The 17,347-nt window shown below is 40.6% G+C and overlaps 1 protein-coding gene across 1 annotated transcript in view; it reads left to right on the top strand.

The window, feature by feature from the left end:
- LOC137055543 (E3 ubiquitin-protein ligase TRIM39-like) overlaps positions 1–17,347 on the top strand; it is a 440,141-nt gene that overhangs the window by 419,202 nt on the left and 3,592 nt on the right. Inside the window, exons 2-6 of the mRNA XM_067429402.1 lie at positions 5,711–5,845; positions 9,692–10,275; positions 11,144–11,239; positions 14,161–14,394; positions 14,502–14,643. Of these exons, the coding sequence (XP_067285503.1) occupies positions 5,794–5,845; positions 9,692–10,275; positions 11,144–11,239; positions 14,161–14,394; positions 14,502–14,643 (1,108 nt within the window). The 5' untranslated portion in view covers positions 5,711–5,793. The remainder of the gene's footprint in view (positions 1–5,710; positions 5,846–9,691; positions 10,276–11,143; positions 11,240–14,160; positions 14,395–14,501; positions 14,644–17,347) is intronic.

The raw sequence follows: 17,347 nt of genomic DNA, 5'->3' as shown, positions 1-17,347 counted from the left end.
GCCATTAACTTTTAAATGCATCATTATATTGCAAAACTGCAAACACGAGGAGAGTCCCTGCATTAAAAGATCCACACATGGCAGGTCAACGTGTGGCTACATTTCTCTCCGATATGGAAGGAAATCAAACTGCATGTGGAGGATTTGAACCATGTGACCACGTGGCGGCGAGATCAAAGCGTTTTGCAACTCTCTTTCTGGTAAAAACGAACTGGAATGCAGCAAATTAAAATAATTTTAAGAAACTCACTGAGGCTATGCAGCTTGTCCTCTCCAGGAATAGATGGATTGCCAGCTGAATTTTAGTAACAATTTTGGAATGTAATTGGAGTGGATTTATATGAAATATTTTGTTTTAAAGAAATTTCACTTCCTCCAGGTTGTTGATGTGCAACTTCATTGTTCAACTTCAACTTCATTCCTCTCATTGTTACCGGTTTACCGGTCACTTACTTTCACATATTTTGGGAGAAATGGATAGATTTATGTAAATCAAACAGATCTCTTTCTCTGAATTCCAGCACAAACTAATATGATCATTATACAGGTTCCCTATATCGAGGGAACTTCGCACTTGTTGTGTCAGAACAACGAATTTGGGGATACTCCCTTAGCAACAGTGCATCTACAGTCTGAATGAAACTATTCCAATCTTGATTGGTGTTGCGTCATGATGTAGATGTGACGGTATACCCGGAAGCTACATAAGGGGGGCCGGCACATAGTAACGGCACTTATCGCTCTTCAGCATAGCGCTCTTAGTCAATTGTTTGTCTATTTATTGTTGTCTGTCAAAAAAAATAACAAATAAAAAAATAAATAATAATAATTTAAAAAAAATGTATATATATATATATATATATATATATATATATATATATATATATATATATATATATATATATATTGTGTGAGTGGCGACTGAGAGAGAGTTCAAGCAATGTGTGCACCTGTGTCCCCGTCACATTCGCTTTGCGTAAAGTGTCTGGGTGTTCAGCATGCTAGGCCAGCTCTCGAGGGAGCCACCTGTGAGCATTGTGATAAGGTGATGCTCAGGGTGATGCTTCGCTCTCGGCTGGCTGCATGCTCAAAGAGGCCGGCCAACCCCATCTGTCCCACGTCTTTTTAGGCAGCGCGGCGGCGGCATAAATCAGTGGGCTCGCTAATGAACTTATCAGCGTTCTGCTTGGGACTGCTGAGGCACCATTTCAGTCCTCGCTGACAGTTCCCTGGGGTGGAGAACCTGATGCTTGAGCCGTCTGACGTGCACAGCATCGAGGCGGGTGACGTTAAGCACCAAACACGCTACTTCATTCATAAAATAAGGGCGCTTGGGCAGTTCTCGAGGGGGCTGCCTGTAGTGACTTGGTGTTCTCCGTCCCTGTGCGGAAGCCCGCATTGGGGATTTTTCCCCCGGGTGGAGAACAGATGCTTGAGTAGTTTGATTCCGAGGAATTAGACGTGCTCCGCATCGAATGAGTGAAGTAAACAAGAGCTCGCCACTTCATAATCTCGATCAAGTCTCGATCTCGCGTTGCCAAGGCAGCGCATAGATTACGGGTCTGCAATAAAATAAGATTGAACACACGTGATCGGTGTACATGTGATACTGTTTGATGCGAGGCATGCAGTCAGCTCCTGAGGGTGCTGGCTGTGTTTATTGTGAAATATCTTGATGCATGCGCTTTTTGGGCATTTCAGCCTTGCGCCTGTGGTCTTTTATCTCAAGTGATGATGCTAAATATGTTATAATCGGATCGAATCTCACGTTTGCCAAGGCAGCATGTAGTTGACGATTCCGTATGAATAAATATTAAAACTGTATTGACTGGTGGTGATTATGGCCGAATTGTAATTCTGAGGAATTAAAAATAATTAAATATTATCTGACTTTGAGGAGTTAAATATGTTTATTTATTCTATCATTCAGACCATGTTCATTGATGGGTGAGTATGGTGGCATTTCATTCTGAGGGATTAAATGGGATTTATCTGACTTTGTAAAGTAGATATGTTATGCCTATCATCCAAATTGTGTTCAATTATCTATATATTAATCTAAAAGAAAATCTTACATTTACATTTACATTTATGCATTTGGCAGACGTTTTTATCCAAAGCGACTTACATTGCATTCAAGGCACACATTTTTACATTATTGTCATTTCTTGCTTTCCCTGGGAATTGGACCCATGACCTTGGCGTTTGCTAGCGCCACGCTCTACTAGTTGAGCTACAGGAAAGTCTTCCAGAGAGCAATCGAGGTCGCTTCCTGCATGGAGTTTTCTGGAAGTCCGCCATCTACGACGCTCGGACCACATTGTTGCTGCTCCAGCCGCCTCCCGAAGACTTGCAGCTGGGCAACAAACGTGTTTGCACACCGAAAATCCTCCCCGACTAAGCTCTGCCGGGTGGCTGCTTCAGGGGGTCGGGCAGGAGGCTCGGTGGGTTCCGTAGGCCAGCATCGAGAGACTGGTTCCTCTAGTAGAGTATCTCGGGGCATGGTTATGCCTCCGGAATATATTTACTTTGGCTCTGATTACCGTGGGCAAAAGGGTGCAGACTGCAGTTCAGTGTTCCACCACTGAGGTTCATCAGTGTGGTTTGGACTGTGGTGTGCCATACTCAGTGGCCTGCTGGTCAGCCCCCTTTCCCGGGGTGCGATCGAGGTAGCGATCCGCCATCTACGACGCTCAGGCCACTTAATTTTCCAGCGAATGCATGCACTCCACCCGCCTCTAGTAAGACCTGCAGCCGAGCAGTGAATGTGTTCACAATATCATGGAATATCGTCTCCGACTAAGCTCTGCCGGTTGGCCGGTTGAGGGGGTCGGTCAGGAGGATTGGTGGGTACCAGAGATCAGTCTCTAGGCTAGTTCCCCTAGCAAAATATGTTGGTGCTTGGGTGACAGGGCGGTCTGGCTTTTATGGCCGCTACTACATAAAACATTTTTTTTTAAAGGATGGGGTGGTTGCGTCCCATAATAGATCTGAGGTACTTGAACCGTTCTCTGAGGAGATTCAGGTTTAAGACACTCACTATCCCATCGTGAGCAGATCCAGTTCAAGGACTGGTTTGTCACGATAGATCTAATGACACATATTCCGCATCTCCATCCCTCCTGCCCACTGGAAGTTCCTGAGGTTCGCTTTTGGGGCGAAGCGTACCAGTATTGGGTTATTCCGGTCGGCCTAGCTCTTTCCTCTCGCACCTTTACCAAGTGTATGGATGCAGCTCTGGCTCCTCTCAGACTCCAGCGCATCCGTATACTGAATTTTATCGACGACTGGCTCACAATGGCCCAGTCGCAAGAAATGGCAGTTCGGCATCGAGATGTCGTTCTGGCCCATATTCGGTGCTTCGGGCTGAGACTCAACCCAAGAAGAGCGTTGATGCCGTCCCAGAGAACCATGTTCCTGGGCGGTGTATGGAGCTCGTGTACAATGTGGGCACAATGGTCTCCTGCACTTATCGAGTCCATACAGGTGGTGGTCTCCAGAGAAAATCTAGGCAGCAGCCTCACTGTGAAGCAGTTTCAGAGACTGCTGGGGCTCATGGCAGCAGTATCCAACGTAAAACCTTTTGGTCTGTTGCACATTAGACCCCTACAGTGGTGGCTGAAGACCAGGGGGTTTTCCCTGAGGGGAAATCTATTCCGTATGATCAGGGTAAGCGCAGATGCCTTTGTTCCCTAGTTATATGGAAGAAACCCTGGTTTCTGTCCCAAGGTCCAGTGCTGGGAGCGTCATGTTGCCTGAAATCCGTTTCAACAGACGCCTCCCTCACTGGTTGGGGCATGGTCATGGACGGCCGTTTTGCGAGAGGTCTGTGGGAAGGCAGGCATTCATTCTGGCACATCAACTGCCTGGAAATGCTGGCGGTCTACAGAGCTCTGTAGTATCGTATCTGAATCAGCAGGAGGGGCTGAGGTCACGCCCTCTGCAGACTGGCGCACCAGGTCCTCCTATGGTCCTAAGTGGAACTGTCATCCCTCAGGGCGATGTACATCCCCGGGGACCGAAACCAGGGAGCAGACATCCTGTCGAGGCAGGGGCTGAGGCCCGGGGAGTGGCGGCTCCTCCCAGAGGTGGTGGAGGCCATGTGCGAGAGGTTCAGCCTAGTGAAAGGGGATATGTTTGCGTCTCGAGAGATGTCCCACTGCCCACTGTGGTTTTTCTCTCACGCATCCAGCCCCGCTGGGGTTGGAAGCCATGGTGCATACATAGCCCGAGGCTGCGTCTCTGTGCACTTTCCCCCTATTGCTTTGCTCCTGGGAGTCCTCTGCGTGGCAGCTTGTCTCAGGCGGGGGGCACAATATTTCACCCCTGGCTGGGAATTTGGAGCCTTACGTCTGGCCCCTGAAGGGTATCTAGAGGCCGGCTTGTCGGCAGATGTGATTGAGAGGGCTCTGTCTTCAAGGAGACTGTACAGCCTGAAGTGGAATGTGTTTTCTACTTGGCATAGAGATCGTGAGGTGGACCCAGTTAACTGCCCAGTGGCGTCAGTGCTGGAGTTCCTCCAAGAGTGTTTTTCTGCGGGTCTCACCCCGTCCACACTCAAGGTGTACATGGCTGCCACTGGGGCTTTCCACGCTCCTGTGAGTGATGGGCCTTTGGGTAGGCACCATCTGGGTGTGAGTTCCTCCATGGGGCCCAGAAGATGAGGCCTGCGGCTCGGCCAGAATTCCAACCAGGGATCTGGCAGTGGTAATTAAAGGATTGGCTGAGGCCCCCTTTGAGCCACTGGAGTCGGCTGAGGCTAAGATCCTGACCCTTGATGTGGTATTTCTCCTTGCTATCACTTCTCTGAGCAGAGTGGGGGACCTCTAGGCCTTGGCAGTGACACCGACTTGCCTGGAGTTTGCCCCTGGCAGAGTTAAGGCCATTTTACATCCTAAACTAGGTACCTAAGGTGCCTTCTAGTGTGGCCAGGTCATTGGTTATTCAGGTTTTTCATCCCCCGTCTCATGTGACAGTTTTTTTCCTTTTATGCCCAGTCAGGGCCTTGAGAATATACTTGCAAAGGTCAGTACAGTGGAGGAGGTCAGATCTCTTGTTATTGTGTTTTGGCCCTCCTTTCTGGAGTACTAGTGCAAGATATCTGTGAAGCGGCTGGGTGGGCCACTCAGCACACTTTCTTAATATCTTATAGCTTGCACCTCCCTGCGACGCCCAGCACTAGGGTGCTCCATTCCTAATTGTGCCTGGTCTCCAGCTTCACAATAGGGCAGGCGTAACCTTGGTGTGGCCTAGTGGGTACTTATTCCCCAAATTCATCGTTCCGATGCAGTGCAAAGTTCCCTCGATATTGGGAACATCTCGGGTTATGTATATAACCCTTGTTTCCTGAGAGGGAACGAGCACTGCGTCTCGTTGTCACACTGCATACTGCCTGAGAGCGCTTGCTCCATCGCGATAATTGCCGTTAGTATACGCGGCCCTCCTTAGGTAAATTCCGGGTATGCCGGCACATCTACGTCATGACCCAACACGAATCAAGATTAGTTTTATTCAGACTTCAGATGCGCTGTTGCTAAGGGAGTATCCCCAAATTCATCTTTCCGACAAAGTGTCTGTTCCCTCTCAGGGAACAAGGGTTATATACATAACCCAATAATTTTTTTTTTAAACCCAAATTTACTTACACATATTTGAGAATTGGAATATCAGGTAGAAACTGAATTCTTCATCATCTCTCTATATTCTCCAGGACCCATTGAGAAAAATTTGGCAGAAGTCACCACGCTGCCATATAGTACTCTCGAGACTGACCTCTGGTGCATTTCGAGTATTATGTCTTATGCCCTGAAGCGGAGGACCAGGAAGGAACAACTGAACACAAAAGGTTACTAAGGACTTTGTTGCAACACATAAAAGAACTTAAAGGAACTTTAGCAATTAAATGATTAGTTCACTCTAAAATGTTAATTACCCAAGGATTTACTAACCCTCAAGCCATCTTAGGTGTATGTGACTTTCTTCTTTCTGATTCACACAGTCAGAGTTCTAATACCCTGACGCTTCCAAGCTTTGCAATGGCAGTAAAGGGATATATATATATATATATATATATATATATATATATATATATATATATATATATATATATATATATATATATATATATATATTCTTTGTTTACCCATGCAGCTCTCTTGTGAATATATATATATATATTTTTATTGATCAAAAAGATAAACCATGCAGATTTATTTTAACAGCCATCTTTAATCATATTTACCAGAGGTGCCAATAATTCTGACCACAACTGTACACCAGTGGTTCTCAAACCTGTCCTAGGGACCCCTCACCATTGCACATTTTGCATGTTCCCTCATCAAACAAACCCAATTCAAGTCTTGCAGTCTCTACTAATGAGCTGATGATTTGAATCAGGTGTGTTAGATGAGGGAGATGCAAAATGTGCACTGGTTGGGGGTCCCCAGGACAGGTTTGAGAACCACTGCTGTACACCTAGGATGGCTTGAGGGTGAGTAAATCTTGGGGTAATTTTCATTTTATGGTGAACTAATTAATAATTTAAGAGGAAATTCTTTATGACCTTAAGGCAGTGCTTCTCAAGCCTGTCCTGGTGACCCGCACACCATTGCACATTTTGGATATCTCTTCAGCAGACACACCCAATTCAATGCTGAATTTAGAACCTCATAGCAGCATTCTACTCTTACTATTTCTGCCATAGAACGATATGGTAAAAATAGTAAGAATATTACATTAGTATGCGGTTCCAAATTTAGCAAAAGTCTTAAAATCTGTACTAATGACTTAATGAGTTGAATCAAGTGTGTTAGATGAGGGAGACATTCAAAACTTGCAGGACAGAATTGCCTTTTTATTTTATTCTTGCAACCAATGTTTCACTAATGGTATTCTTAACCTTATAACTATTCTATAATTGTATTGTTGCAACTACACCATAGTTAATATCATCATAATATCAATATTAGATCTTTGAGCAGACATTCTTATCATGAACTAGACTGGGTAAAACCCAGCCCAATTTGCCGGTGATTTGATTTTGCCCTGCAGCGCAGGCTGAAAACCTGTACATACTTTAATCCTGCTTCTGTTACAAATTTACGGGGACCAATCACAAACCGACTTATGCACCTGGCATGCTATTGATGGGTTTAACACAATGATGGATAGAGAAGTGATGGATTGTTGGTCTGATTGGTTGAAGGACTATCCAATCGGGTGCAGAGTCATTTGAACTATGTCCATTGATCATGTCTCTTGTGAGCTGATTGGTTGAAGGACTATCCAATTTTGTACAGTCATTTGAACTATTCCCATTGATCCCTCCTCTTGTGCAGTAAAAATACAGAGCAGACTCCCCAGACTAATGTTCAATCTTAAAGGGTTAGTTCACCCAAAAAGGAAATTTATGTCATTAATGACTCGCACTAATATCGTTCCTCACCCGTAAGACCTCCGTTCATCTTCGAAACACAGTTTAAGATATTTTATATTTAGTCCGATAGCATATCTAAGTTTAGGTACATGTCCATATCCAGAAAGGGAATAAAAACATCATCAATGTAGTCCATATTGTGACATCAGTTAGTTAATTAGAATCTCTTGGAGCACTGAAAATACATTTTGGTCCAAAAATAACAAAAAATATGACTTTATTGAGCATTGTCTTTTCTTCCGCGTTTGTTTTCAAACCTCAAATAAAGATTCAAACAGTCATGAATCAGTTTATTGATTCATGATTTGGAACAAAATGTATTTTTGATGTTTCAAGAGATTCTAATTAACTAACTAATGTCACATATGGACTACTTTGATGTTTTTATTCCCTTTCTGGACATGGACAGTATAGTGTGCCTACACTTGGATATGCTCTCAGACTAAATATAAAATATCTTAAACTGTGTTCCTGTGATAAACTGAGGTCTTACGGGTGTGGAATGACATTAGGGTGAGTCATTAATGATGTAAATTTCATTTTTGGGTGAACTAACCGTTTAAAGGTGCCCTAGAATGAAATTAACCTTGCCAGGTTAATTTGTGTTCAGTGCATGGACATCACATACTGTGAGTCTCAAACACCATTGCCTCCTAACTTCTTATGTAAATATTGTGCATGAAAAACACCCAGGAAAAATAAGTGATTTTCAACATAACGCCAACTGTGAAGCAATTGCTGGTATCATTAATATGTACGCCAAAACATGTCCAAAATGTCCAAACATGTTCATTGTCTGGCGGAACTGTGCAGCTGAATCATCAGTTCAACAGATAAACAAGTGTCACGTGAGCATAGCAAAAACAGCAGCTCTCATGGACACAAATGTCATGTTCCAGGCTGTGCAGGGGACGTGAGGACTTTTCATGTCATGGTTTATGTTTATTATAATCGGATACCGCAACCATTTAATTCAAAATCGTTCGTTTGTTCGGCCCATTTCAAGCAAGTTACGCTCAGCGTCTTAAACGGAAGAAAGGGGTAATTACAACTGTATTCCTGCAAACAGTAAGTAGTGATTTATCCACTTATTGACTGTTTAAACAATTTCTGATTAAATTAAAAGTTTCTTAGCGAGACCGCTTTATCTAGATAATGCAAGATGCTAGTACAGTAACAAAGGAAACTTTAAGTACCATACAAAACTAAATAATGTGTCTAATGACAAAGGTTAATATTATTTTGCATTAAAAAATACAACCGTAGATACATTGCTTACAGATCATTCACTCGATCCTTCTAGCAAACGTCACCTTCTCCCCCATATAAGTTAAAATGATAGTCATTTGATAAGGCATCTATTCATTTTGTAAAAATATATATATTTATATTTTTGAGAACTGAAGTATGATTTTTGTGCATGCTTGTATTTCAAAGTACATCATAGTCATTGCATAGCCTACATTGTGACTAACGTTATATAAACATGCAATATCGTTCAAAAAAAAAAAAAAGACAAGACAAGACAAGTCTAAAATGTAGCTTAAAAAATAAAAACTTGAACAAAAAACACTGGTTTTGGTTTTGTCAGAGGGAAAGAAGAGCGTTTATGCTTGCTATTGCCAGATTTCAGTAAATGAAATCCCCCAATCAGAGCTTTTCTGTCAAAAAAAAAAAAAAGAATACGTATACTATCCGGTGTTTTACCTAAACATATGCAATCTGGCAACCACATGCATGCAAGCTCTCTCTCGTGCACAGATGATCTGAAAACACCAATAAACAAGTAAGCTGCATTTTATCAATGTCCATTTAAGATGTTCTGCTTTAAGTGTCATTCAGTTGGTCTGTGTTCTGTCAGGAAGGTCAGGACTTGCGAGCCGCTTCGCTGAACAACTGAACTGCCGTGAGCTGTGAGCTGCTGAAATAAGCCAATCAGAGCAGAGCTCAACATTAATATTCATGACTCTTCCAAATAAGGCAAAAACAGAGCATTACATCCTAGAGACAATTTCTGGGCTGTAACTGGACCTGTAAAACTGTATCTGGACAACTTTTGCCCTTAAATAAGCCACATACTCTCCATGTACATATCAGAGAATAATTTAACAATTTCAACTCATTCTAGGGCACATTTAAAAGATTGAGCTTGGTCTGGTGATAGCCAGACAAATCAAGAATAATTTGTTTAGTTGTAAGGAATCCATGGCCATTTATACATTGTTGTTGTTATTATGCTGTTCTTTCTACTCTCAGGTTTGACTGCTGACACAATCACAATCAGAATGACTACACCTGTAGACGTCTCCCGCCACCTTCATTGTCCCATCTGTAAAAACCTGTTAGCAGATCCGGTCTCAACCAGCTGTGGACACACCTTCTGCAAGCATTGTCTGGACCAGCACATAAGCATGTCCGAGCCACACTGCCCTCTTTGCCACGAGCCCGTGTCCACCAAGCCATCAGTGAATGCAGCGCTTGAGGCCCTTCTGCGGGAATTTCACCAGACGCAGTTACCCAACATGAGCCTCTTCTGTGGAGAAAGAGGCGTGGTCCCATGCGATGTCTGTGACGAGCACCTCACGTTTAGAGCTGAAAAGTCCTGCTTGAACTGTCTTCTTTCATACTGTGATCAACACCTGAAACAGCACCAGTCTATGGTGAGATTCAAGGGCCATAAACTGGTGAATCCCATGGAGAAGTTGGATCAGAGAGCATGCAACATGCATGGCAGACCTCTGGAACTCTACTGCAGACAGGTTGAGCGCTGCATCTGCGCCTTATGTGTGAAGTTGGGTGGAGATGTGATACCTGTGGAGACAGAGAGAGAAAGGAGACAGGTGAGAACATCAAGCTCTTGGAAAATAACACAAAATAATATTTTTTACCTGACCTAGTGTTTGAATTATTTCCCAAAAAGAATGAACAAAACTTTAGGAAAAAAATATTTAAAAAAATACTATTTAGGCTCTAGATTCTCTGCAATTGGTCACTCTGGTGTGACTACTTTCTCAATTGGTTGCACCCTTTATTTATTTATATATTAATCAAAATGACCATGGATGTTTGACGTTCTTGATGCTTGGATGCTTGATATTTACAAAATATTTTAATCTGGTCATTGATTCCAATAAGCTTAAATATAAAATAAAACATGACCAAAATATTATCACACATAGCATGAGAATTTTGGTCGCAGTCTAGAGCCCTGCTATTGAATCATTGAAGCATTTATGACTAAACTTACATTTCTAATTTTCATTTAGTTTAACTTGATTTACTCAAATAACTTGGAAGTACTGAAAACTGAATATCAAATATAAATAAAAGTATTTAAAATTAGATAATAATAATATTGACAAACATTACAGCAACAAAAAAGTAACTAAATTTAAAATGAATAAAACAAATCTAAATACAAATCCAATACTGATTAATAAAAAAATCTGAATCTGAAATATTCCAGTATAAGTCAGGATCAACCAAGAGCAAATTCAAGAGCAAAAGTGTGTGACAAAACCAAGACCACTCATATCAGACTCCCCCACTCTTTATTAAACACTCTTCTAGAAAGCACTCAGTAGCACACTCTTCTATGAATAACTGGTCCTTAGATGAGTTGCCATTATACTGAGTTTTGATATATTTTAATTGACGTTAAATTAATTAAATGTACTCAGAAAGCTGTGTGTGACTGTGTGTGTACAGGCTGAGCAGCAAAAAATTATCGAAGAGCTGGAAAGGATGATCAATCAGAGGGAAAACAAACTGGAGGAGCTTAAGGAATCAGCCGCAAAATGCCAGGTACATACATACATCTTTTTATAAGACACAAAAAATCTGTATTGAAATAATACAATAAATAACTTGACACTAGTCTCTTAATTAAGCGTACAGCCTGATGAGTTCACACAGCCCCAATGTTGCATTCTATTGAAACTTAATCATTGCAGAATGCATATTTTTTTCACATTAGAGCTGCATGGGTAAACATGACTATTAACTAATTGATTTACTAATATGTAATTGAGGTTATGGGTTTTGAATTAATTTTGAATTAGTTAATAGTCATGTGCCCCAACAAGTAAAGTCATAACATAATGATACCTTTATAAATCATTAGCTAATGATGAATTAAAGCAGACAACTGGAAGTTGAAATGCATAGATTTAACCCCTTGTGGTAATTAACACGTTAATTTACATTATTAGTTAATATAATATGTTATTAAGGAATTAATACATTATGACATATTTAACTAATAACAATTTGATGATTACTTAATCTATTAATCATGTAGAATCTTCATTAGTTGCTCATACAGTAATCATTAATAAATGGGTTAGTTCGCCATTAATAAAACATTAACTGATGATTATCTGTGCATAAGTTAAGCATGAATTAATGCATATTAGTGCACCCTTATTGTAAAGTGTTTCCAATACTCTCTGATGTGTAGCCTGACAAGCCGGAAACTCACCATTGACAGGGCTCAATCTGAGGGGCGGGATAAACGGTTGTCTTTCAAACACCACCTGCACGGTGTGCACGCAATTGGATAGCGCTACAACCAACCAGAGCAATGAAGGTGAAGCAGAGCTAGTTGACAGATTAAACTTTCACCGTATCCGGTCGGCAAAACTCAGAACACATCTTCCCTTCTTAAAAATGACTTCAGTGCCGTTCTTTGTTCTTTTCTCAGAGAAAAGCTTAACTTCAAGTCTTCCAGAGTTGCAGTCAAAGCTGATTTGAAAGTCTGCCGTTCACCAGCTTCTGTGTTTACTAGTAGCACGCAAGTGCAACTCGGCCATCATTATGTTAAACCCCGCCCACCGACCAGAGTTTGGCTTTTACAGCTCAGAAGTGTATTGAGAGTTGCTAGACGACACTCGCGGCAGATTAGATTTGCTGCCGCTAGGGTGCGTCTAGATTTCTAGGCTAGTGTGTGTGCACTTGTATGGGTGAAATCCAAAGCACAAACTCGAGTATGAGTATGGGACAACAATACTTGGCTACACGTCATTTCCTTGAATAGTTGGCACTATGCATTGCATACTGTGTATAAAAAGTTGACAAAACAACCAAGCGAATCGGAGTTTGAAATAGTAATAATGCCATTCTGTGTGGAGTCTTCATGTGTTTGTTAGGGTTTTCAAAGGCATGCCACATAGGGGTTTTCAGAAAAACACTACATTTGAAGAATCATGTTTGCAAAAAATACAATGACAAGTGAAAGTTCTCAGTGACCGTACAAACCTCAAACCACATGAGATAAAGACAAGAGGCAATGTTTATATTTACATTTACCTTTAAGTCAAGTCTCTTGTAAAGAAGAGAAAATTTTGTAAATTTTAGAAATATTTTTCAACCATGACGGGACGTATCAGAGGTCTTTTTAGAGGTCATTAAACGTCCAAATGTTTGCTGGGTAGTGCCACATAGACTGGGCCCTTATTCTTGAAAAATCTTGAAAAGAGTTTTAGGAGTAAGGACGAGGACTTTTAAGAGGCTTGAGAGGGTTTTTTTTTTTTAGCCGTGGAGAAAATGGACGAAACACGAAGAGGGAGAAGAAATGTGTTGCACACAATGCATGAGTGTGTTAATAAGACACTACACATTAGATTATGCAAGGATCATGTTTGTGTCTGATCTTGTTAGAGACATGCTAACATCTCTGACACAGCGCATCTATCATTATTGGACATTATTATCAATTGCCTGCAGTGTTTTATTCTGCATCATTCAATGCATTTTGCTGGTAAATAAAATAAAAATAAATCTATAAATCAAAATGTTGATTGCATTTATGAAGAAAAGGCTCAGCAGCCAATGATCTATGGCTAATTGCTGAGGCGAACAACCATTTTAGGATTGTTTGTGATTTAGTCTTATAGTTACTTAAGAGTCCTCTCGACTATCCCTAACTTCTCACAGATTAAGGAGCTGGTTTTAGCACTAAACGCTTAGTGTAATACTCTTAGTTCAAAAGGATGGGACTATTATTAATATTTTTAAGAGTTTATCCTAAATTGGCAGGTTAGGTGCTAATTTTAGCCTCAAAGTCCTTATGAAATCAAAATAATCAATCTGTTTTACTTTGTTAGCACATATTACAGATTTTAGGGTGAACAATTTATCTGTGCAAGTTAATACACAGACATTTTTTTTTGCCATAGTAATCTTTAATCAAAATCTGAAAAATTACCTCCGTTCTGGAAACGGCGTTCCTTCTCAGATGTTGTCAGTTTGGTGGCTTGCGTTTTAAAATGCTTAACCATCCAACTCTCCAACTGTTCGCCTCCTATGAGCGAGTGATGGGGAGGAGGAGTGCTGAAGTAAAACCCTGCACTCTGTTCAATATTCCATTTCACTTGGAAATACATCACATCACTGATGAAAACTCACTCGCTACTTCCGGTTCACTGGGACTTTAAGATGTTTTGTGAATGCGGTCACTGGACTAAGAAATGATTTAGAGCAGGGCTATTCAAATCTTACCCTGGAGGGCCAATGCAGTGCAGAGTTTAGCTCCAACCTTAATCAAGCACACCTGAACATGCTAATCAATGTCTCCAGGATCATTAGAAAATCACAGGTGGGTGTGTTTGATCAGGGTTGGAGCTAAACTCTGCAGTGCATTGGCCCTCCAGGGTAAGATTTGAATAGCCCTGATTTAGAGCTTGCCAGATCAAGAATATGCTTGTATATGCCTCCACTCTTCACAGGCTCTGATAGAGAGAGATCAGCAGGAGATAAAGGAGGTGTTTGCTGCAGTGATAGAGTCTGTGAAGAGATCAGAGCAGGTGCTGCTGGCTCCTTTGGAGGATGGAAGGATGTGTTTAGAGAAGGAGATTGATGAGAAGAGACAACAAATACAAAAAGACATCCTCAAGTATAAGGGGGCTATCAACTTTTTGAATTGCACTCTGAATGAGGAAGATGACGTCTTATTCCTCCAGGTCAGTTAGTAATGAAATACTAACTAATATTTTACAAATACAAATAGTCTAATAGCCTACTATTATATAGCTAATAAATGTTAATGACTGTTTTGTCCCTTTTCCAGTCTTATCCGTCTGTACCAACTGAGTTCAAAGATGACTGGACTGTTTCCCTTGACACGGAGGTAAACTTTGGCACAATGAGAAACTTAAAGGCAGACTTAATGGATGATATTGAGACTCACCTGGAGAAACTTTGCACTGTTGGTGAGTGATTATGTCTCAAAGTTGTGATGTAACTAGCAAACATGTCCCATTGTTATTGCTGATTGTAGCAAGGTTAGGCACACAGGTGATGCTCATTGGCAATCACGCCACCAGCCTTGGACCATTCTCATGGCTCTAGGCCCTGGTGGCCCCCATTGCCCCTCGCAGGCCGGGTTGTACCCTCAAGACTGCAGTCTACTCAGCCCGCAAGTGATTTGTTTTCACAAAAAACTAAATGTAATTTACCTCTATATTTACAAACCAATATTATCCAAAGCACATTCACAGAAAAAAAAAAACATCTAGTCTTGAGTCAACGCATGTTTCGTGGTGCTCCCCCTACTGGATTGCAAGTCAATACATTCGTAAATACCGTGGTCAAATACAGTGCCTTAAGTGGGCCGGTACGCGCCGGTACTCAGTACCGCCACTTCCAAATATAGCTCTTGAACGTACCGCCACCTCTCCGTGCGCCCAGAATGTGACTTTAGCGTACCGGTACACTCATTTGCACATCTTTCAGAGCGCCCTTCACAATGCACGTTTCCTAATTCGTCCTACCAAGAATAACCGTTCGCGGTAGGCTTTAAGACCCGGCAGAATCCTCTGCCGGTGTTCTTGTTGTATTCATAAACTCATTAGGCTATTCAAACACAAAATAACTAATAAAGTCTCAAGCAGCAAAAGCAATCCTCTGAGTTCTCTTTAATGCAAAAATATGCATTTTCATTTATTCATATATGGTTACAACAGCATTTAGTTCAACATTTTAAGTGCCATTGTTTTATAAAATGTTTTATTGGCTGAAATTTCAAAGTCCAGTTATTATGCTTTCAAATTGTATGCATCTATGTATCTTCCTGAGGAAAAAAAAAAAAACTTTTACGTTTTATAATTTTGAATAGAGGTTGATGGTATTTAATATCCCTTCATGTAGAAAATAAATATTCAGTAATTTAAGCATGGAGACACATTATGCCTACTGGACTGAACCACAGGGCCATTAAAATTAAGGTTACAAAAGAAAATTGTATTAAGAAAAAAAATATAGAAGTATATTGAGATATATTTAATACTTTAGTATTAAACTAATGAGTTACACGCACAGTATGGGAAAAATATTGATGGCACTCAGACAGCAATGTTCAATTGTCTATCTAAAATAAATGTATCTAAAAAAATTGATACATTTCTAGTTTATTTGTTATTCAGAAAATATGGGACCATTGAAAATCGTTACCAATTAACTCATGGAGCCACATTGAGATCCCTATATCTCTGGAAATTAATGGGCCTTAAAATTAAAGTACCAAAAGTAAAAAGTATTTTAAGAATTGGAATCTAAAAGGATCTAAAAGGATATTAAGGTATCTTCAAAATGAATTACAGGCGTGCAAACTTAAAAAAAAAAACACAAGTGCTTTTTCTCTTTTTTTGAAATGTCACCGTTGGCTTATAATGCAACAAAGATTTCTAAAGTCAACAGATTTCACTAATAGACCTACAGATTAGATTAGGTATACCAATCTCTGTCTGAAAAGTCATTTCACCCCTGTGAAAATTGGAAATCATGATCCCCACTACAAAACATTGAATTACTCAGAAAATATACATCCATCGCATTAAATATTTTGTCTTTTTTTCTTAATTTTTTTGTCTTTCTTCAGAAACAAAATTAACAAAATCTGGGAAATGTTCAGAAATTTGGCAAATTTTGACACAGAATGACTCAAATGTGTTTGTCTGAGAGCCTTTATACACACACTTAACTACAGACACTGAAATAACTACACTGTGTGGTACAGTACACATATTTTGAGTGTCCCTTATTATGTCCCTTATTTTCTTAAATAACCACAATTGTCCCTTATTTTATTTTCCAGAAGATAGCAACCCTACGTATAAAACCCCTTCAATATAGTTTTTGTTACCTCAGGGGAGGAGAGGAGTCAGCAAAAAAAAAATAAAATAAATAAAATTAATAGAGTACCGGCACTTCTTTGGGCCACTTAAAGCACTGGTCAAATATGATTTTTTTTGTGCAAACTTAGCACTTTCGTTGCTTCATAAAATTGAGGTTAAACCATGCAAATTAGCATTAGAATGCAATTCCAAAAAAGTGCAATTTCAACCAAAAAAAAAAAAAATCACTGCATTTCTTTTGTAAATCTCCACAATAGTTGATTGCAGTGATCCATTTGCTTTTCTTTTTTGTAGCTTTTGGCAGTCTATGAAAACTGTACCTCAGATTTATACCTCAAATATTTTTGTCCAATCTCAAAGCTCGTTCCAGTTGTAGATGTGTTTTGTGTTTTTCACGGCATTCACGTTTAAATCAATGCTGCTGCTCAGTCTTTTTGCCACTCAGCGGCTGTAACTGCAGTCACCTCCTCCGGCCACCGCTGACGTCACGTGCATACCCTCTATACCTGAGTCTGGAGATAGCAGCGCAACGAATGATTTCATCTAACCAGAGAACATCAGCATTAAAAACTTCTTCCTTATTTTAGCTCAAAACTCACTTTTACCCAGCAGCGAGTGTTTGAAAGAACTTCCTTTTGTGATCCGATGTGGATAAGGCACCATAGGGCAGAAATATTTACTAGTGTTGTACTCAAGACCGGTCTTGGTCTTGAGACCGGTCTTAAGACAATTTTTTGAAGGTCTTGGTCTTGTCTCGGTCTCAGACTTAGAGGACTCTGGA

The sequence above is a fragment of the Pseudorasbora parva genome, chromosome 1, assembly GCF_024679245.1.
Source record: "Pseudorasbora parva isolate DD20220531a chromosome 1, ASM2467924v1, whole genome shotgun sequence".
Taxonomy (NCBI): domain Eukaryota; kingdom Metazoa; phylum Chordata; class Actinopteri; order Cypriniformes; family Gobionidae; genus Pseudorasbora; species Pseudorasbora parva.
The sequence above is the reverse complement of the archived record's forward strand: the minus strand, read 5'-3'. Positions and strand labels throughout refer to the sequence as shown.